The sequence below is a fragment of the Homarus americanus genome, unplaced genomic scaffold (assembly GCF_018991925.1).
Source record: "Homarus americanus isolate GMGI-L3 unplaced genomic scaffold, GMGI_Hamer_2.0 scaffold824, whole genome shotgun sequence".
In the NCBI taxonomy this organism is placed as follows: Eukaryota; Metazoa; Arthropoda; class Malacostraca; order Decapoda; family Nephropidae; genus Homarus; species Homarus americanus.
The window spans coordinates 3,121,732-3,145,183 of record NW_024719328.1 but is presented as its reverse complement, the minus strand read 5'-3'; the positions used below and the strand labels follow the sequence as shown (position 1 = coordinate 3,145,183).

At 40.3% G+C, this 23,452-nt stretch overlaps 1 protein-coding gene across 1 annotated transcript in view; it reads right to left on the bottom strand.

Moving 5' to 3' along the window:
• Window positions 1–23,452, bottom strand: part of LOC121860033 (acetyl-coenzyme A synthetase, cytoplasmic-like) — a gene marked incomplete in the record, with an annotated part of 133,900 nt that overhangs the window by 50,082 nt on the left and 60,366 nt on the right. Inside the window, 2 exon segments of the mRNA XM_042357049.1 lie at window positions 3,949–4,138; window positions 15,900–16,089. Of these exon segments, the coding sequence (XP_042212983.1) occupies window positions 3,949–4,138; window positions 15,900–16,089 (380 nt within the window).

The following is a 23,452-nucleotide window of genomic DNA, read 5'->3' as shown; positions in this document are numbered from 1 at the left end:
TCCAGCCCATGGACCAGGAGTTGACATGCAACGTGAAGGCTGCATTCTCCGCAAAGAAGTTTAAGCTCCTGAACGACTACACCAACACCAAGGATGAGTTGCGGAACCTTCTGAGTGGCACAGATAGCGAGAGCGAGGACCCACAAGAAGAGTTGGTGGAGCATGAAGTGCGAGTTAAACAGTTTTGGAAAATGTTTAACGTCAAGAAAGCTGTTGATTTCTTGGTGGAGGCATGGGGGCAGCTGTGTGTGGCAACGATTCGTCACGCGTGGCGGCATGTGTTGCAGGGTATCCCAGGTGGGAGGCAGAGTCAAGCGGTGGCTGGAGAGGCTCAGTCTGTTGCTGTGGCAGCGGACCTTACCAGAGAAGCTGCACTGAGTGTTACAGCTGCAGGCTTCTCCGAGACCACCAACGACGACATCCTGGAGGTAATCAGGCAACCTGAGGTGACTGCCGACGAGATGTTGGAAGATGATGACGTCAGTGAGGAGGCAGGTGGTACGGCAGAAGAAGAATAGAAGTTAGCACTCGGTGATGTAAAGGAAGCCATCAAGTATGCTGAGAGACTCAAGCTCATCCTGTCCAAAGACCCAGTAAATCACCGATATGAAGTCTCCAATAACAATCTGTTGCAATCTATGGAGTCGTATATCCAGATGTATCACGACCACATCAACGCTAGTCGTCAGCGTAACATCACTGACTTCTTCACCAGCAACCCACCACAACCACAGCCAGCCCAAGTCAGTGATAGTGACAGTGATGGTGACTTTGAGGGGTTTGTCAGGGAGGCCCTGACATCTGTGGTGGATAGTGATAGTGATTAACCTGAGGGCCACTAATCTGCCCTCTGCCTCGGAACCAGCCGCCATTCCCGTATGCCGACCCATCTCTTCTACTAACGTAAGTGTTAAACCTTGATTTTTCTTTTACCTGGTACAGTATATTATTCTCTTATTGATATTTCTCTTCAATATTATGTGTGTGTGCATACCATCATAAAATTAAGGTACTATTTTTACTACAACGTACGTATTGTGTCGGAAAAAGGGTAGTCTGGGGGTCGGCCCAGTCTCTAATTCAATTAATCTCATATGTTCTGTTATTTTGTTTACGTGTTTTTCGTTTTACGCGGACCTCCACGGGTTAAATTGACCACGTAAATCAAGACTATACTGTACAGTACTTATAATATAAATGAAATAAATAAATAAAAAATCATAAATAAATAAAATAAATAAAAACTGAAGTGATAACCATGGTAACATTATGAGATGTTCATATTACCACAATGCTATTGTACTATTCCAGATGATACTAAATGTTACATAATACTTCCTTGAGATAAATGTATAGTATATATGAGGTGCCTAAAAGAGAGCTCAGGTTCTAACTGGCTCAGCCATGTTAATATTGTTATTATTATCCACTCTGTATCTGTGTTTTTCTGGCTAAATAAACTGTTTCAATTCAATTCAATATACTGTACAGGTTGAACCTCTCTAGTCCGGCATTCTGTGGTCAGGAAACTCCCATGGTCCGGAACGATTTTACTTTGCCCATGGAAATTAATTTGAGTCTGGTACTTTCGATGTTTGGCTAAATTTGGCCTTATTTACCCTACTTTTTTGGCGAATTACTACCTGTAATAAAGCAACATCCTAATAAACCAACGAAAATAACACAGATAAAATTAAATAAAAACTAATAACAACACAGAAAAGTTCTTATGTTCTACAGCTTCAGCTAGAGTTGAGCATAAGTCATCCGAGTAAAAACACATACAACAACATTGGCTGTCCTTATGTTTTCAACTTTACCACCACTGGTGGGTAGAATTTTTTTTTTAAATTCAGAAACATTAATTAAAATAGATATGAACAGTAAATTAGTGTTGCTTTCATACATATGTGAGCTCACTTTTTTCTTTACCATTAATGATTAGCTACTTATATTGTTTCATTTATTAACATTAAATAACATTACTTAAAACAACCATATTAATTTTTTACATTAATTTTACAACAGCTACAACCAGGGTCAAATTTTCTTCAATTCTATATGTAGATCCAGTCAGTCACTGGTTTTGTAATCAACAAAAACAATCCCGTCTCATTTCCTCGTGTGATTTAATATTCTACGTATTATTAATGAATTGTATTGTTCATTTTGCACACAAAAATTAATTAAATCAAAAAGACATTCAGTAATAAACAATAATGAATCTTTTGTAAATAAAGAGAAATGACACTGTTTACACGATTTGTGCACATCTGAACGTTGGTGGGCCGCTCAAACCCGTCGAAATTCGAGTTTACGCCGTCAAAATTTTAAATTGCGTAGTGTTTTTTTTTTTATTCAAATAAAAAAACGTCAAATTAAAAACTCTCAAAATTTGAGAACCTACTGTACAACATTTAACCCTTCAATATGTCTTCAAAGAGGCCACGAAGCAGTGAAAGTGGTGCTAGTGCTTCCAAGCGTAATCACAAGTCACTATCTATGGGTGAATTTCCATGGTCCGGAAATTTCCATGGTCCGGCACCAGTCAGGTCCCGAGGTTGCCAGACTAGAGAGGTACAACCTGTATACTGTAATGGGCAAACAAAGAATTGTAACTTATATATGTAGACTATGACTGATGCAGTTCATACACTTTACTGAGAACTGCATAACTACAACACATGCCTAATATAAAGGTTGTGTTACTGGACATTGATGACTACACTATTGTTATTTGGTTCTTTTTTTGAGTCATTCACTGATGAAGTTGTCAGGGTTGATCAATAAGCAGTGAACAAATCTTTGTATAAAGAAGATAGATTGCAAAGTAAACTTGTGGCTGCATCATTATGGTGCTGGCTGCCACTGTATAGTTCACTGTCACATGATGGTGAAGAAGTTTAAACATGACATATATGACTGCATCAAGGGTGGGAGGCTGTCACATGATGATGAAGAAGTTTAAACATGACATATATGACTGCATCAAGGGTGGGAGGCTCTCACATGATGGTGAAGAAGTTTAAACATTAGAGAAGATGACCCCAGGTTTCGATAAGCCTGAGGTGTGACGGTCCACAAACAGTCTCCGGTGTGGAAAGTATTAAAATTTTTACTCACCAAATCAAGGTTGTCAACCTTGTAAGAGTTCAGCATTTTTACCAAAGACACTGAAACCATTATCCATGAGCATCTTAGAAAGCTGAGTGCACACAATGGCCACCAGGGTTGCAGGAGCTTTTCAGTACTGATCCAATAGAAACTATCTTACATGTGGCTGGTGAGACATGGATTAACCTCTGCAACCCTGAGATGAGAACTGAGTCAGAAGATGGTCCAACTTAGGCCTTGGCTGACAAATTTTAGATCATAATTTTTTCTTAGAGCCCAAATAAATACAGTACTACTGATTAATTGCAAATTGTGCACAACTACAATCATGGTCACTGTAGTGCTCATTAACTGTATCAAACCATATATGGAAGTGTTGAAGGATGTGCATGCTGTTGTATGAAAACACACCAGCTCACAAGGACAACATTATACATGATGCCATTAACAGTGAGAACATGAACAATCAAATAATCCATCCTACTGACCAAATTATCCTGAAAGAGAGACTATTGGTTGTACAGATATCTAACATGAGCACTGCACAGCATAGAGTACAAGATAATTAATGCTTTAAGTCTGCTGTAACTGAGTACTGTAGTTTAAGAAGCAGTCTGGAGAGTTCAAATATCGGGACACTGCTTCTCTGAATAACAAATATATACTGTAAGTGTATTGAGATGATGGATCGTTACGTTGAGAAATTGTTGCGGTCCCATTTCTACATATACACGCTCCAAAAAAATTTTAAAGCCCCTAATAACGACCTATAATCTCGTATGGAAAATCTCTTACCTGGCACACTAGTTAATTAACAACATATGCTGTACTAACCATCACCAGTGCAGTAGAAACCAGGGAATTTCTTGAAATATGTAGTTTCAAAGCGTTCGTGGTTGCCATACACCGTGCGCATGATGCCAGGCCAGGGTCGACGGAACACCAAGTAGCCCTCTCCTTCACCCTTTATTTCTTTACCTTCATCATCTAACAAGGCCACATCTACTCCAAAGAAAGGAAAGGTCTGGAAAAAGAAACCAAATTTTTTCAATTATTAAAACCCAAAACCAAAATTATTCAAGACACTGTCAGAAATGTATTATGCCAACCCCAGTCTGCTTAAGAGGTACAGTACAGTATGACCCACTGTGACACGATAGGAAGCAACAGACTGGCATAAGAGGCCACTATGACACAATAGGAAGTAACAGACTGGTATAAGAAGTACAGTACAGTACAGTATGGCCACTGTGACACAATAGGAAGCAACAGACTGGTATAAGAGGTACAGTACAGTATGGCCACTGTAACACAATAGGAAGCAACAGACTGGTATAAGAGGTACAGTACAGTATGGCCACTATGACACAATAGGAAGCAGCAGACTGGTATAAGAGGTACAGTACAGTATGGCCACTATGACACAATAGGAAGCAGCAGACTGGTATAAGAGGTACAGTACAGTATGGCCACTATGACACAATAGGAAGCAACAGACTGGTATAAGAGGTACAGTACAGTATGGCCACTATGACACAATAGGAAGCAACAGACTGGTATAAGAGGTACAGTACAGTATGGCCACTATGACACAATAGGAAGCAACAGACTGGTATAAGAGATACAATACAGTATGGCCACTATGACACAATAGGAAGCAACAGACTGGTATAAGAGGTACAGTACAGTATGGCCACTATGACACAATAGGAAGCAACAGACTGGTATAAGAGGTACAGTGCAGTATGGCCACTGTAACACAATAGGAAGCAACAGACTGGTATAAGAGATACAATACAGTATGGCCACTATGACACAATAGGAAGCAACAGACTGGTATAACTGATGGGCTGAAGCATGAAATCCCATCTTATGGTCAAGGGCCAAAGATAGTGAACAATGAGACGTTGGGATGTCAACAACCCCACGGCAGAGCCCACCAAGTACCGTCCAGCACAAAAGTTTAATAATGAATAAAACATTTGTTGCCACATGAGCTCTTTGGCTAGAATAGTGAACAATCAGAGCCTCTTAAGGTTGTCCAGGGCTGAGGGAGTTCGTCTCACAACTAACACATAGCTTTGTACACATGTACATCATGGAAAATTTATGAGTAAAATGTTCAGTTCTGTATCATAAGTTATCAATATTAATTCTTGGAACTTTTTATCTTTTTATATTACGTGCAAGTCGACACATCACAGAGGAAACCCTGCCACACATCAACCCAGTTGGTGTTATTTTAAAGCTGTGCATCAGCGATATTTTCCTCCCTGAAAGGCACTGGTGTTGTGTGACTCCCCGAGTACTGACACCCGGATCTCGGAGGTCCTACAGTAAGTGCAGGGAGATGTCAACATAATGGCTAAATGTTTCCAGGTCACCTCTCTGATCCAAGTGTGGGGTCATCAGGGAGGTGGACCACATGACCTCTGATGATGTAACATTAATGCAGGATCACAGCAAGTAAGTCTATGTGCTCGTAAACTTATAAATGTACAATTGCCCAAATATATGTCACAATTTCCAGAAATTCTCAATCAGTAGAATCCCAGTTATCTGGTAACCGACAGATTCAACCAACTGGTATGAAAATGAAACAATGATAATAAAAATTATTAAAATTCCTCCAAAATCAGCGAGAATCATAAGTTTCAATACCATGCACAACGGGGATGAGCTGCCATATTTATTGCTATGATAAACAATAACATTTATACACAGCATATCATAAAATACAACAGTATCTATTTTATGTACCAAAAATAGCTCCTTCCACACTCAAACTATCCTCTGGGCAACATGACACAGTTCAGCCAGGCAGTCACCCAGCTGACTCACAGATGTGTGGCTGCCGCTCTGCGCTGTGCGTATGCCGTCACGTGACATAACATCAGGAGGGAACGCGGCCATGCAGTTACGGCCCAGTAATCCACCACTTCAACACATTCTCTTCCCACATATTACACACCCATGCGCTCATTTTTCTTATACAATAAGACCTCGTATAACGTCGCCCTGCTTAATGTTGTTTCGGTACAACATCGCTACTCTTTAGATACCAATAATTCGTTTAACTTCCCAACGACTCAATATAACGTCGTTTTTGTCGTCACTGTTTTCCCATAAGAATGCCTGTAAATGGTACCGGTTAGGAGAATTGACTTGGCAAAATGCAACTTACATTGCTGGAATCCTTGTAAGCTAGTGATTAATTTGAATATAAAAATGAGATAGTTTGCACTAGACATAAAAAATTTTGTAATTATTTAGTGCATTTGAGTACAGTACAGGTTTGCCCTAAGGACAATATGTATTTAGGATGGTGTGTGCACGTAAATGAGTAAAAATAAATGAAAAAAGTTACCTATATCTCCCCAAAAATAAGTTGAAAAACCTGTACAGTACAGTACTTAAATGTACTGAAGGGACTAAAGTTTTTATCTCTTGTGCAAAATATAGGATGTTTATATTCATATTATTCAATGTCTTGCAAGGATTCCAACAATGTAATTTATATTCTGATAACTTTAGTCTGTGATATTATAAAGATAAAATCTTTAGGCCTAAAACCACCTTCAATCTTGCCGGAAGTCAGAGGGGGAGGTGATTTGTTATGACAGCAGCAGGGAAGGTTTGAGAAGGTTACCTAGTGTGTATTTATCTGTCATGTAGAGGAGTTTTAAGTTTTTCTCTTATAAAATCTCAATGAATGTGACTTTATGCATACAAGTACCTCACCAGGCATCACACAAGGAGCTTTGAATTTATGTATACAGTATATGTAATGTATTTCATGGGTAAAGGGAGGCTGGACAACGTAACTCCCATATTTCATCTATTTCTTATGGGGAAAATTTATCCACTTAACGTTTCATATACCGTCGCATTTTCAGGAAGGTAACCTGATATTAAGTGAGAACTTACTGTATTACAGCTTTATATTATATTCTCTTTATTCTTAAGCCACATTCGAGTACAGGTATACCCCAAAAACCGACACCCCAAATATCCCTAATTTGCATAACTGACAATTACATATAGGGGAAATACCACGCAAGTTTCGTTGATACCCCAGAGATACGACGATCAGAAGCAGAGAATTTTTTAATCTGGCGAGCGGTGGCATGGTGCAAATTCTTGCCACCAGAGGACTCTGCATGTTGCCTCTAACCCATTTCCTCCTCTGTTCTTTTGTTTACACATAACTTGTGTCTCTGATTTCATGTTTTTTTATTATTTCCCACTTGGTGTGTTATGCAATTATGCCTAAACGCCCCAGTGATACAGTATTTTCTCATTTAATTAAATAATTTGAGCCACCCCTTTCAGTTAATTCAAAATTTCAGCTAAATCGAACTCTCCAGCATTTTCGCTCTATTTAACCAACTAGTTTGCTAAATTAAGTGTGATTCTGTTAAATTCTGAACTAAATGGACGCTTGGCATGTCGGGTTTGTTTACATCCGCTCAGTCTGTGTCCTGCCGCCACTGCATGTGTTGTTCACTGCTACCTCTGCGTCTACCTCTGCGTCTACCTCTCGGTCTACCTCTCGGTCTACCTCACAGTCTACCTCTCAGTCTACCTCTCGGTCTACCTCACAGTCTACCTCTCAGTCTACCTCTCGGTCTACTAACTATAGTGTTTAGCCATCATGCTGAAAGTCTCTCAGAAGTCTCACAAAGTAAGTGGTGAGGGGGAGAAAGTCAAGAGTGCAGCTATCAATTGGAAAAAAGTTTGGAAATTATAGAAAAAAATTGAAAACAAACACCGAACCCCTAGTGTAAGGTAAGCCATGAATAAGGTTTCTAATGTTTCTATGTACAGTTGCATTCAGAAGTTTGTGGTACACTGGTGGTGAAGGGTACATGGCCTGTTGTACCCTTGCTGGATGACAGGTCACTGCGCCGAATCCCAACAACACACACAGTGGAACTGGTAACGGTGCAGTGTGATTCGAATGAATTCTCATCAAAAGGAGATGGGAAGGATATTGATATGAATATCCTGGTGTACCGCACACATCATTGTCAACTTAATATCTCTTTAATTCATATTACGCTACATAACATTCAAATCCACCGTGCTTGTAGTCTCAGAAAACGATAGAAAACGGGAAACTTTGGTAAGGGATAACTCACCCATTGTATGCTGTTTTATACAAATTGTACCAATGCACGGACATATAATATTAAGTGTATGTACTTATAGCATTAAGGAGAACTCAAGGTATCTATAGGATGATTAGGAAGGTCCAATTGATACGGACTAGTGTACTATAAGGGATAAGGGTAGATCGTGTTAAAGGTCTTATACCATGTCTTACAGACTTCCTCAGTGACCAACGCCAAGCTGTACGTTTTCGAGGGGCTGTCTCCACCTTTCAGTCACTCACCTGAGGCGTCCCCCAAGGCACCAAGATGGGACCACTCTGCTTCCTTATGCTTATCAATGATGCCCTAAGAAAAACCCCTGCTCGCTGGAAATATGTCGACGACTCCACCATTGGGATGAGAGTCAACAATTCTGCTCCCAACTATACCGCCCTTCAGGATTTATTGAACAGTCTCCAAAACTGGGCCACCAGCAACCACGTCGCCATCAACCATACCAAGACCATGGTTATGCACTTATACCTCTCCTCCGACATTGTCTCGCCCCCTTCCATTACTTTAGGTCCCAACACACTACAGGTTATAGATTCCACTAAGCTCCTCGGCGTCACCATAGACAACAAACTAAATTGGAAACCACACGTCAGTGAAGTTGTCAAATCCTCCAGTTCCGTCTCCACCTCCTCCACCGACTCAAGTCCCTCGGAGTTCCTGCACCCGAGCTCCTCAGTGTTTACTCAACATTCATACTTCCCAAGCTCACCTATGCCTCCCCTACCTGGTCTTCCTCCCTAAATGCCACACAACGTAAACACCTAGAAAAGGTGCAAAAGAGGGCATGCAAGATTATTCTCTCCCCTTCCTACTCCACATATCAAGAAGCGCTCAACACACTGACCCTTTCGACTCTCACTGACCATCACCACGACCTCATCTGCAAATTTGGTAAGAAGCTTCTGCACCATCCTCGACACCGGCTCCTACTACCACCTGAGATCCCTCGCCCGAGAATTGCTGTTCGACACCACAACCGCATCCAGCCCATACGTGCACGAACTGATCACTATAAGAACAGCCCAGTCCTAACCATTGTAAAAATTATCAATAACTTGTAATAAGCCAGTGTATTCACTCCCAGTAAATCCTACTTCTTACACTGTCACTACTCGGTATGTTGAAATGCCCTGTAGTTTGAGCTTTTCCCCATCTAGTTATTATATATCTTATTTGTATCACTTATGTTACTTGTATATTATTTGTAAATCGAAACCCATTCCCCAATTATGTAACTGTGTATTTTCAGCCTTCTGGCTGCAATGCTCTTTCAATAAACCGTTAATTATTATTATTATTATTATTATTATTATTATTAGGATGACACATAAACAAACATTATGTTAGGTTGTAAGTCATGTCATGTTTATTGGGCATGCCTGCCCATATACAGTATACAGTATAGAGTATTGAGATGGTGGAGATGGAGAGACCCAGAGAAGGTTGGGGTGTTGGGTGGTAGTAAGGGGAGCTTGTTTGCGTATAAATGCCTGATGCAGCAAAGTCGGCCAACCAGGGCTGGGCATGTGATGCCGGGCAGGGCACTGCCACTGTAGCTCTCCCCATCATAGAGTCAACACCTAACCCATTTCTCTTGAGACTTTCAACACGTAAGTTTAACTTGTACTTAAGTTTACACAGGTAAACTGTGTCCATTGCATCGGTTATCATTGTGACAACATAGAAATATGGTAAATCAAGTACTCATTATAAGTGTTAAGATTAGACTACAGCTAGACCCCGACTTACGACCGCCGCAGTTGTGACCATTTTTTATTTTTTCATCACCCCCCAAATGACACACGCATTTTCTATACCGAAACGTTTCCAGTTAATGTAGTCTCAATGTATAATTAGAAAATTATGGGGGCCCCATGTGCATTCAGCTGACTACATTAAAGGTAAGTGCTCAGTCACACTGTATCCATTCCTCATTATTTATTACTTTTACTGGACTGTATTTCATTGTAGATTTTTTTTTAATCTATGTCGGACTTACGACCATTCGGACTTACCACCTGGATTTGGGTCTCTAACCCCGTCGTAAGTCAGGGTCTAGCTGTAATTACATAGCTATGATTGTTATGTGAATATATATTGGATTAAACATTTCTGTATGATTGCCTGTGTATGATTTATTTGAAATACTAAAATGAATTGTATTCAACAGGTTTGACCCAATTATAACGTTCGAGTTTAACGTGAAGAGTCTGATTAACTTCAAACATTCAGAAGGCATTTATAGTCAAACATGGATGGTCTACGGCGTTAGCAGGGAGTCAACACGCGGCCAGCAGGGAGAAGGCGCTGCCAAGGTCAACCTCAGTGCGGCTCACCAACACACCCCACTCGAGGGATGTGTGTGTGTGCACGTGTACCCATTGTCACGGAGTACAGTGCAACGCCCATAGATTTATCATGGCGATAATATTTAATCCTTGTTAGTGAAGAAAATAATCTTGTCTGAGTGAGCTTCATCACTCCCAGTGTAGTGCATATGAGAATGAAAACAAATGTCATTACTGTTGTCTGACGGAAGTGCAGAACACTATTAGCAATCATAGTTGACTGAAGTGATATCGCTTTGTAAATCACCCAAATATCAAAGTAAAGTTTGTAATGATATCGGGTACGAGTGTCAGAGTGCCAGGTCTACTGTAATGAAACCAATAAGACAAGGCACACGAATGTGCCCTGATAAATGAGTGATACGAGGCACACTAACGTGCCCTGATAAATGAGTGATTCGAGGCACACTAACGCGCCCTGATAAACGAGTGATACGAGGCACACTAACGTGCCCTGATAAATGAGTGATACGAGGCACACTAACGTGCCCTGATAAATGACTGTTACGAGGCACACTAACGCGCCCTGATAAATGAGTGATACGAGGCACACTAACGTGCCCTGATAAATGAGTGATTCGAGGCACACTAACGCGCCCTGATAAACGAGTGATACGAGGCACACTAACGTGCCCTGATAAATGACTTACGAGGCACACTAACGTGCCCTGATAAATGACTCATACAAGGCACACTAACGTGCCCTGATAAATGAAGTGGAATTGAAGAATTTGCATATTTTGTGTTGATCTGCAAGTTTTTGTGTGTCAAATGTTTTAGTTTTAAACCAGTCGTTCTTTAGATTGCGAAGTTCCCGCTGGATCGCCGCTTTCTTCTTGTGGAAGGTATCAGCTTTGGTCCGAGACTGCGGTCTGTTCTGCCAGTCAGTTAAAGCAGCACGTTTATCATCAACGAGTACATTGATTGCCGGGTCATTTTCATCAAACCAGTCCTGGTGTATTCTTTCGATCTGGTCGAGGGTCTTTCTGCAGGTTTTTGTCATGACAGTGTCGAGAATATCCCATTCGGCACTGGGATTTGGGTTGTTTATCAGCCCATGTTCGAGTTGCTCTTTGAAAGCATGTGCTACCGCTGGATCCTCCAGATGCATAGTGTTAAAACCTCTTCTGGAGGCTTGCTGCCTTCACCGTTTTGGGGCGACATGAAGTGAGAGCTTGGCTCTGACGAGCCGATGATCAGTGTCACAGTGGTCTGAACCACGCATGGCACGGGTGATGAGGACATGTCGGCGATCTCTTTCTCTGATAATGATGTAGTCAATGAGATGCCAGTGTTTGGATCGTGGGTGTTGGCATGAACCCTTGAACTTGTCAGCCTGCCTAAATTAGGTGTTGGTGATACTGAGATTGTGTGCCAAATGTCAGCATGTCTGCCAACTCTGGCCTTGAAGTCACCAAGGAGCAGTACCTTATCTTCTCTGTGGTTAGAGGTTAGCACTCTGTCGAGGTCTGTGTAAAAGACCGCCTTGATATCATCCTCTGCATCCAGTGTTGGGGCGCATGCACTGATGATAAAGGCATGACGTGATTGATTCAGTGGGACTCGGAGGGTTATGAGGAGCTCGTTGATCCCAATAGGCATTTCAGTTAGCCCGTGTAGGATGAGTTGGCGGATGGCAAAGCCAACTCCATAAATGCGGGTTCTTTCCGCGGCAGGCTTACCCGTCCAGAAGAAGGTGTAGCCATACCCCCATTCTGTAAGTTGGCCCTCGTCTGGGAGGCGGGACTCACTGATGGTTGCTATGTCGATGTTATACCTAGCCAGCTCTTTTGCCACAAGGGCAGTTCTTCTTTCAGGACGCTCATTTATGCCAGTATCCAGAAGGGTCCTGACATTCCATGCAGCGACTATAAGAGGTTGTATAGTTTGTTTTTGTTTGGATCTGTGATTTTGATTGTGTTTTTGACCGCATAAGAATGACCTTACTGGGTGTGGTTGCCCAGCAGGTTGTTTTTTTTAGGCAGGCTATGTTTAAGGCACCTTTTCCAGCCCGCTTCCCTTGTGGGGTGAGCAGAGTGGCTCCTTGAAAGGGCTGCTCAGTCATACAGGCAAGACTGGATTGCACTGTTGCCTAGATCCCAGTGTTTAAACGACTATCTTATCTGTGCCACCCATGTGCAGAGATGTGACTAGACTCTCCCGGCAGTTATCTCTGCCTGTCCCCGTCGCCACTCGTCCATCGCCATAAGACCTTTGGGGGTATAGGTGTTTTGATGATGAGAAATATGATGAGCTGGATGATGGCTGCACGTGAGTTGATTTATGTGTTGAGGCAGGAGTGCAGGCTGCAACCACACATCTTGGCTCTCCCTTTTCCTGATCCAGCAGTGCAAGTGTTGCAACGACTGGGGAGAGGGAGAGTCACAATGGGCTGTCGACAGCTCTGTGTGTTGGGTTTCACCTTAACAGTTTGTCCATCAAGCATTGCCTTCATCAGCCTTGACCGTATCGCGAAATTCCATAACGCGAAACCTATTTTCCCATTGATTTTCATTATAAAACTGAAGATGCATTTTTTCGGCCCAAAAATTAATTCAAGCACTTTTATGAAACACATACAATACAGTACATTAAATAATTTATGATATACCTTCTTAACACATCAAGTTTACTATCCAATGTAATGCCTTTGCGGCTTCTTTTTGCACTCCTGCGGTCACTTCCACTTGATGGCCCCTTTCCAGTCATCTTGAATAAGGGTAATGCACTGTACTGTACTTACTGTATGTTTCTAAAAGTTAAATCAAACTGCTGGGGCGAGAAGCATGCGCGCACACTGGATGTAAACAATGGAATGACTCCTCCGCCATGCTTGGCGGTAGGAAACACCAAGAAATCCACACCAAACAAATTATAATTTTTAACAAAATATTTTAATTTTATATAGTGATTTTTTTCTAATTGGTATAATTTACCCCAATTTCCGTAAGGGCGGATTTATGTGTTGCCATGAGGAGACACAGCAGGAGTCTTGATGGTGAGGAGGCTGTGTACTGGCAGGGGAAGACTTATGCAAGTTGCTTCCATGTTCACCACGAGGGCTAGCCAGTGGCAGCAGCTGAAAGCGAGAGGGAGCACACAGTGCTTGGACCTTAACACTAACATAATACTATCACACGAGATGCATTTCACCACCCTGTGTGAGAATGAAACACACACGCGCACATGCATGCATGCACACACACACACCCTTGACCACCGTAGGGTCAAGACCTATTCAGGCGCTGCTCCAGCTGAGCGGCGACCCCCTTTGGCCATGTCGGCCCATTCCTGAATTCCCTCTCCCGGACCCATCCTCACCACTGGGATATCTACATAATCAAAAGTGACAATTTAGTTTCAGAAAGAAGTGGGATCAGTGATGAACAGTGTTTAAGCCAGTGAGTTCAGCACTAGACAGTACCAGTGAGAGCAGTGACCCACCAGTGGGATAAGCACCCCTGGGAACTGACCGCCGTCTTCTGACCACAGGTGCTAATCAGTCCACCCTGGGAACAGCAGAGGGCCTGCTATGCACCTGACTACGAGATAACACAACATCACCGAGCAGAGTGAGGCACTGTGACACCACCCAATGTTTCCATGACCACGTGAGGTCCTTCACATCAACACCTGAGGACGAGTTACTACACCACGTGAACACCTCACCACCTGGTGTCTCCATGACCAGCCCAGGCCCGGGCCATCAACTGTAAACTATAATAATTTGTATGTTCAATTCATGTTCCTTCTTCTTTCAGTAATGAAAGCTTTTGTTAAACGACCCGCCCACCCCATGTCTATGTATGTAATAAGTCATTTTTGTACAATGTATATTTTCAGCCTTCAGAACTTTTTCAATAAACAGTTAATTATTATTATTATTATTATTATTATTAACAAGCACGCACGCACGCATGCACACGCACGCACACGCACACACATGGGGGGATGGACAGGACAATATGTCCTGATCACACTTCAGGAGGAAAATGATCTATAGTATGCTCCTCCTCCTCCCACTCCTTCCTCTTCCTCCATCAGAAAAGATAACCAAAGTGGGTTGTGAATTAACACGGCACATTCAGGGATGGTCACAGTCATTCATATAAAGATTCTTTCACTACCATACACAAGAGGATCAAACAGGAGAAACTGTAGTAGGGGTCAGCAGCAGAGTGTGAGGTGCCTTTTACTGTAATGTACATAAGAAAGGTATACCTTGAGAGTTCACTTAACCATTATACTGTATATAAAAAAATACATAGTTTAAGGCTAAAGCATAATCTAGCTCATTTCTCTAAATGTTGCAAAGTGTATTAAACCGTGTGAACTGACACTGTAAAATTTAAGTGCCCAAAAATATTCAAATTAAAGATTATTTAGTTTACAGAGACAAATATAACCAGAGCCATGAACATGAACTAACTGAGTATGTCTAAACCTCTGCCACATACTGTATTATGAAATTCTGATTTTTCTTGGATTTGAAAGCATAACATGTTTTTGACCCACTATAGTGAAGAAATCCAACTTCATAGATTTGACAGACACCAAGGTAACTTCATTGTTAAAATTACTGGGCAGACATATTGTCTACAAGCAAGATATTTTCTGTTGTTTTATATAAGGACATCATCCAAGCCACACTGACTGGTAAAAGTAGACCCAATAATACCTGTATGTACAAATTGTACAATATGTATAGTGAGGAAAAAGAGCCTCATCTAGTAAGACAAAGTGAACCAATGTGAAGAAGCCTTGGAATATGTTTAAGGTTAAATCTTAGAACAAATTAGGGTTCACTTGCTTCTTCACCAAAAGAACTAAATACACTTCAAAAGGTTATCACACACAAACAAGGTAAGAATTAACACTGAATAAGGCGAGATCTTACCTGTGATCCTATGAGCATTTACTATGCACTAACATATAAAAACTGTGCCATACTGTATTGTAATAACTAGAAGATTTATCTTATAGACTAGAAACCATACTATAAAAATAATGTGTGCAGCTTATTGTTTAACACCAGTGGGAGGATTAGTATATGACTGAGTTAATTCTGGTTTACAGATATAGCACATCATACCTGATCCTCACCCAAAGTCTTCTCAATTTGAGACGCTTCCATAAAGCCAGGACTGGAGAGTTGAACTTGTATAGATTTTGTGCTTATTCTTTAACTTTAAAGGTGCTTCTGTATACAAGTGACTGAAGATTACCTTAATACTGTAGTGTGACAAAAGAGCAAAAACTGGTTACTTACGGCAGAACCTGGCTTGGCAGGGGTGGCGCCCGGCAGTGGAGTGATCACGTGACCCCCGGTCTCTGTCTGCCAGAAAGTATCAACGACCGAGACGTTACTGTCACCCACTACCCGGTAGTACCAAAGCCACGCCTCGGGATTAATGGGCTCCCCGACACTCCCCAGAACTGACAGACTGGACATGTCATACCTGGATACAGTACATCATACATGAATGAGACTCAAGCAGTTATTAATGTCTGGAAAACTTTATATACTGTACATAGACAAATACATTTTAATCATTTGTGCCTCATAGTTAATTACTCCTCTCAACCTGATAGTACCACCTTAATACTGTATAGTGCAGGGGTGGCCACACTTACTTAACCTAAGAGCCGAATATGATTATCTTCAGATGTTTGAGCCACAAGACAGGAAGAAACTTTATACACCTTTTTATTATTACATCCACATTTTATTAAAAAAATTATATGGAAATATTACTAAGAAATACATGTACTATGTAGTAATATTTACTAGTATGTTGTGTTTTAAATGTTAAATCATATTAGTTTTAATAATCATAAACCTCACATACAGTATAATTATAGCACATGTTATTATAATACTGTTTATTTTCACGGTGCTGAGCATGTTTAATACATAATGAACTACAGTACAGAAAAATATGCACCCTGCATTTCAGTAACATAAAATGATATTGTTGAAATAAAATACAATAGGAATGTGATTGGTTCTTGGAAAAGAATAATGAGCTGGGGAGTCTGGGGAAACACCTACCCGGGAAGTTTTTTTTACCATATCTAACTTAATTTCTCACATTGTTACTCATTTTGCATGCATATGTAGTATTAAAGTAAGAGAAATAAGCATGCTCCATGATAGATACAAATAAAATCCAGCATTTAGTTTTATTCTTAGTTTTATTGCTTCAGCTAGTTTTCTTCAGGAAGAGTAAATGCTTCTGTTTTTGTTGCTGGAAGGCCTCTCTGCTCTTCCTTGATTTTTGAGCCATTTCTTCACACTGTTTTCTTTGATTCTAACTGTTTCTTTAAAAAAAAATTCCTCTCATTTTCTTCATGCTGCAACCTCTTCTGCTTTAACATACAGTAGTACCCCGCTTAACGCGGTCAATTGAACCCACAGGGTACCGCGTTAAGTGAAAACCGCGTTAAGTGAACAACAGAACATATGGGATTAATTGAAATAGAGACTGGCCCGACCCCCAAACTCCACTTTTTGACGACACACAACTATGTTGTAGTAAAAATTTTATCTTAACTTTATGATGGTATGCACACACAATTAATAATTAAGAGAAATATCAATAATATTAGGTTTTTTAACACTTGCATTAGTAGAAAAGATGGCTAGGCACACGGGGATGGGGGGTTGGTTCCGAGGCAGAGGGCAGATTATTGGCCCTCACCTGTATCACTTGTATCACTATCCACCACAGAGGCTTGCAGGGCCTCTTTGTCAAACCCCTCAAAGTCCATATAAGTCCATATCCTCACTATAATTATCACTATCACTGACTTGGGCCGGCTGTGGCGGGTGAAGAACTCGGTAATGTTTTGATGACTGGGCGACCTTGTGCGCATCGTGCCCGCGCCGCTTCCCGCGTATATGATGAAAAATTCCGCGTTAAGTGAAAGTTCAGCTCTGGCGAGGCACCGCGTATATGATAAAACGCGTTAAGTGAAACCGCGTTAGGCGGGGTAATACTGTACTTCTATACCTACTGCTGGAAAGCTTTATGTTCCTACACATCATAGGGTCCCCCTCCTGAGGGACACACACACATGCCCTACAGCCCTGACCTCCTGGGAGACACACACACACATGCCCTACAGCCCTGACCTCCAGGAGGACACACACACATGCCCTACAGCTCTGACCTCCTGGAGGACACACACACATGCCCTACAGCCCTGACCTCAATATATATTATTATAATGATACAATGTGATTCATTGTGTTCCTCCTAGTTTAGATGAGTGATGTGCAACTGGAGGATGAAGGACTGCTAGATGATGGAGGAGACCATGGAACTGTCCCTGGGGAACTAGTGTTGAGTGATGAGCTACAAGGACTAGAAAGTTCAGCTCATACACTATATACAAGAACTTGTCCATCAATAGAGAATGTGAATTCAGTAGTAGTTTCACCCAGGACCCAAGGGGACCAAACTACATTAAATTATCAAGGATGTAGAGCCACTTGGATTACCAAGTTAGATCCTCATTTGGCCTGCATAATTCATAGCAGCTGTGTCTCAGACAACCTGTTTTCACCATTGAATTAAGCAGTTTGTTAAGATCAATCTTTTTTAAATTAATGAAGCTGCAGGAGATAAGAAAGAATTATTGCAGATCCAACTTAAAAATAGATGGAACAAAGCCTTGAAGAGTAAATTTCTAAATGCAAAACAATGGAAAGATCCCAAGTTGGCGGAAAGTTTAGATTTATAGGTGATAGATAAGAGACTTAATCCCCAATTAGGCCAACCTGCTTCTGGTAAGAAAAGTAGGTTATTGGATATTCTAGATAATGAGGCAGTAGGAAGATTACAAGAACCTCTACCTAGTCAGTCTGATTTTAGTGGATTCCAGGATCAGGATGAGGAAGTTGGCTCTAATCATAGTGTTCAGTCTCTAGAGCAGGGAGAACCTGTTGAGACTGACTTCATCCTGTCCCCATTTGGCAACCTCTTCCACCTGGGGCAAAAGTGTTGGTTACTATGAGTGGAAACAGGCTGCTGTCGAATGCCACGCAGCTGATGGATAACATTGAGAGTAAGGATGATCCCAACAGGCCTTGGGTAACATTAGTATGATCTAAGTCTTCTTTGTTTTCTACCACATCTGAGTCTGTGGATTCCTTATTCAAGGTATTTTATGAAAAAGTTTCTAAACTTCCTGATCTCTCAGCACTTACAAAGAGACTGGAAGGCCAAGCAACTGTGGGTCATCATTCATTGTTTTTAGAAGGTGATACTGTACTACACATTCTTGGCCTGATATTTGCCCAAAGATGATCTCTGAAATAGACGAAGTCTGGGCTAATATATTGAAAGACTTAACATTCATTCCAGCAGACAGGAATGCTCACAAGCTTAGTTTTTTGAAGTTCCAATTTAATGACTAAGAGAGTTCCTTATACAGTATGAACTTTCCCAGTATTTGTCAGCTTCAAAATATGCTGATATAAGTTATGAGGTAAATTTGAAACCAGTTGCTTCTGCACTGTTGCTTGAAGAATTTAAAATTAGGAAGTTGGCAGCGGATATTTGGTCTGCTATTATGATGTGTCAGTTATTGACTAAGTTTGTGCTGGACTATGAGGACAGTTCAGAAGTAGACACATGTTTTGCTGCTGCTATACAAGGGAATCCATATTCCCTGTACAACTCATTTATGGAAATGTTGTTGAAAGCCCTAAAACTAAAAGCCCAGCTAAGGAAGCAAGCCACTAATAATGCTTCAAGTGGTAGTGCTTATTTATTGCTACGCTCTTCCCCTCTTTCTGCTGCCTTGTTTGATGAACAATGATTAGTTAAATATAGATCAGCTGTTGAGCAAGCTATTAATATTAGTGTTCATCGGATTCCTCAGACCTTTGGGAAATTTAAAAGAGGAAGGTCTAACAGGGGAACAGGACCAGCTGCTAGGTTCAGTTATCAACCCGGAGGAAACTTTAGAGGTGGAAACAATTAAAGAAGTAGTAAGAGTGGCCATTTGTTGAGAAGTGGAAGGAGACCTTATTCCACCACATCAGCGACCACTCCCTCCCAATGAAGCCAGACAGCTGGGTCATCTAGGGGGTTGGGAAAACAGGTGCCCTCCCCTAGTGTTACCAAAAAGGGGTCAAAACCAACCCCCTTACTTACAGAATTTATAATTCAACTACTAAACAGAGGCTGTGATAGAACTGTTGCAGTCAGAGAACTGTTTCATGTCTCGCCTATTTCCTGTCCCCAAGAAAGGCAGCAACAAATTAAGGTGGATTTTAGATCTTTCCATCCTGAACAAGTTAATTACCAAAACAAGTTTCAAGATGCTCACTTACGACCATCTGAGGCATCTACTTCCGCCCAATGCTTGGATCTCAAAGATGCCTATTGTCACGTGGCTGTTGCTCCCAGGTACAGAAAGTTTCTAGTATTCGCAGTGGGGGATGTACAGGGGGGTAAGTTATCAATTTACAGTGATACCATTTGGCCTGACAATTGCGCCAAAAGTGTTTACCAAACTGGCATACATCCCCAGAGAGATCCTTGTGATGGAGGGCATCAGACGAATGGCTGATAATGGGAAACTCTTTTGAAGACTGTCAAAGTGCGACCCAACGTACACTAGTACTATTTCAAAACCTAGGATTAAAGATAAACCAGGTCAACTGTAATCTCATACTATGTCAGAAATTGGATTGGTTAGCTCTCCATTGGGAGCAAAGGTAACGGTTTCTTTTTTTTACGGGAATTAGCCCACCCAGGCACAGGTCACTGACCCACATCGGGGCCTGAGGGATAATAATAATAATAATAATAATAATAATAATAATAATAATAATAATAATAATAATAATAATAATAATAATAATAATAATAACAATAACAATAACAATAATAATAATAATAATAATAATAATAATAATAATAATAATAATAATAATAATAAAGAACCACAAAGAAATACAAAGTGAAAATACAAAAGTGAGGAACAGTATACAGTACTCCCTCTTTATCGACGGGGGTTACGTTCTGTAAACGGCCGTCGATAAAGAAACCGTCGATACCGTGATGGTTACGTAATTTTTCTAACTATTATTAGCATATGTTGAATAAATGTACCTTTAAGCATTAATGCGTTTCCTTTACACATAACCTTAAATAATAGTGTATAAATAATAATATATTAAGTGGACAAAAATACTAGCAAACTTACGATTTCATTTATTGAAGTGAACATCGGTCCTTACAGTAAACAAAACAGTGTACAGTAGGCTACAGTAAAAGTCCAAAAATCCGGATGCCCAAGGCAAATTGTTTACCATTTATTATTACAACACTTTACACTGAAACGCGGGTAGTTTCAACAAAAATATTGTATATTTCCATTCAAGTATTTATTCAAGTCAATTAGGAGGGAATATTATTGTAATACAACAGTTTTTTAACTAAACCATTCGAAAAGTGATTACGGTAACATCTTTTGAACGAAAGAAAGCGCAAGTCATTGTTTTCGTCACGATTTGATCCCACTTTCCACTGTAATACATACGTCATTTCAACAAAAATATTACATTTCCGTGAATGTATTATATCAAGCACAGTATGAATAGAATATCATTGTAATATAACAGAATTTTAACCGAAAACTATTAAAAAAACGAGTAACATCTCAAGAACATCGGAAGCTTAGGTAAAGTCTTTTGTTTTCGTCATGTATTTTATCCTATTTTACATTGAAATACATCACGTTTCAGCAAAACTACTATTTATTTCCGAGAATATATTCATTCAGGCGCAGTTTAGGTAAAATATACGTGTGATGTAATAATTTTTTAACTGAAAACGATTCGAAAAACACGTACCCTCTAGCCCTGTTCAAGGAGAGGACTGGGAGAAGCTGTTTGGTGCTGCAGACGATGACAAGGAAAATGATTTTGATGGATTTTAATGAAAATATTCAGAAATATGGTATCGTAATATTTATTCAAGTCAATTAGGATATTATTGTAATACAATACAACAGTTTTTTAACTAAACCATTCGAAAAGTGATTACGGTAACATCTTTTGAACGAAAGAAAGCGCAAGTCATTGTTTTCGTCACGATTTGATCCCACTTTCCACTGTAATACATACGTCATTTTAGCAAAAATATTACATTTCCGTGAATGTATTATATCAAGCACAGTTCAAAATAAAAATCCGGCTAAATAATCCGTCGATAATCGAAACCGTCGATAAAAAATCCGTCGATAAAGAGGGAGTACTGTACAGTCAACCCTCACTTTACGCGGTCCCACATTCCGCGTTTCCACATTTACGCGGTACCCTGCCGGAACCCGGGATGCTCACATTCCGCGGTGCGTGTACCCCTTTACAAGGGTGAAGTATAATTTTTTTATTTAGCTCATAAAATTCATACAAATTATCCGGCCAAAATATAATTTACATTGCTGGAATTCTTACAATTTGATCATCATTTTGAATATAAGCATCACAGATTTTGCATTAGACATACAAATTTTAGATCTAATGCAAGTATTTTGTTTACTCAGAGCAAATATGTTATCTTTTGTGCAAAATATATGAAGTGTATATTCAAAATATTCCTGGTCTTGCAAGGAATCCAGCAATGTCAATTATATTATCCTAACTTTAGTCTGAGGTATTATTTATTACTAAAAAGGTAAATATTCTGGTTTCTCCCAAACATTTATCTGGTAGGGAGGGTTGGTGGGGGGTGGGGGGGAGGGAGGGACTGACCGACCATCTGGCGCGGTTGGAAGAGGGGGGGAGGCAAGGTGGGGTACTTTGATTGGCAGATAGTGTCGTGAAGAATATTTTTTTTTTATTAACTGAAGATATTTGTTTTAGCTCATAAAATTCATACAAATTACCCGGCCAGAATATAATTTGCATTGCTGGAATTCTTACAATTTGATGATCATTTTGAATATAAACATCATAGATTTTGCATTAGACATACAAATTTTAGATCTACTTTAAGTATTTTGTTTACTCTGAGTAAATATGTTATCTTTTGTGCAAAATATATGACATTTATATTCAAAATATTCCTGGTCTTACAAGGAATCCAGCAATGTCAATTATATTATCCTAACTTTAGTTTGAGGTATTATTTATTACTATACCTTAAAATCTAGTGGTTTTCCCCCAAAAATTTCTCAGAGAGGGAAGAGCCAGCGAGTGTAGTGTGAGAAGAGGGGGAGGGAGTTGAGTCCATTATTTGAATGGACATTAACTTGGCGACTGTATTTCTCTTAAGTATTAATTTTGTGCATGCACCATCATAAAATTAAGATGTTATTTTTACTAGAACATAGGTATTGTGTCGGAAAAAGTGGAGTTTGGGGGTCAGCCGGTCTCTATTTCATTTAATCCCATATGTTATGTTGTTCACTTTACGCGTTTCTCACTTTCCGCGGTACCCTGTGGGTTGAATTAACCACGCAAAGTGAGGGTTCACTGCATGTATGTTGTGTTGTCAATAGTAAGAGAAACAATTGAGACCCTGCAATTGTGTGTAAATGAGGCAGAAAGTCAGATCAGCAATCTGGGACTTGGTCACAATTTTGTGATGTCATGTGGCAGCAAGATCTACCACAGACAACACATTATGCTTCCAATATCTTCCCAGGCGGTAGTACCTCCCTGTTTGGTAGCTGCCTAATACCTACTACCTATAAACCAAGTAGAAGCGTTTTGTGCAAAGAAAGAGTTTTCTTGGCACAATTGGGAAAACTACTGGGTCTGTTGAATTTTGCCACAGTAGTAGTTCCTTTGGGCAATTTAAG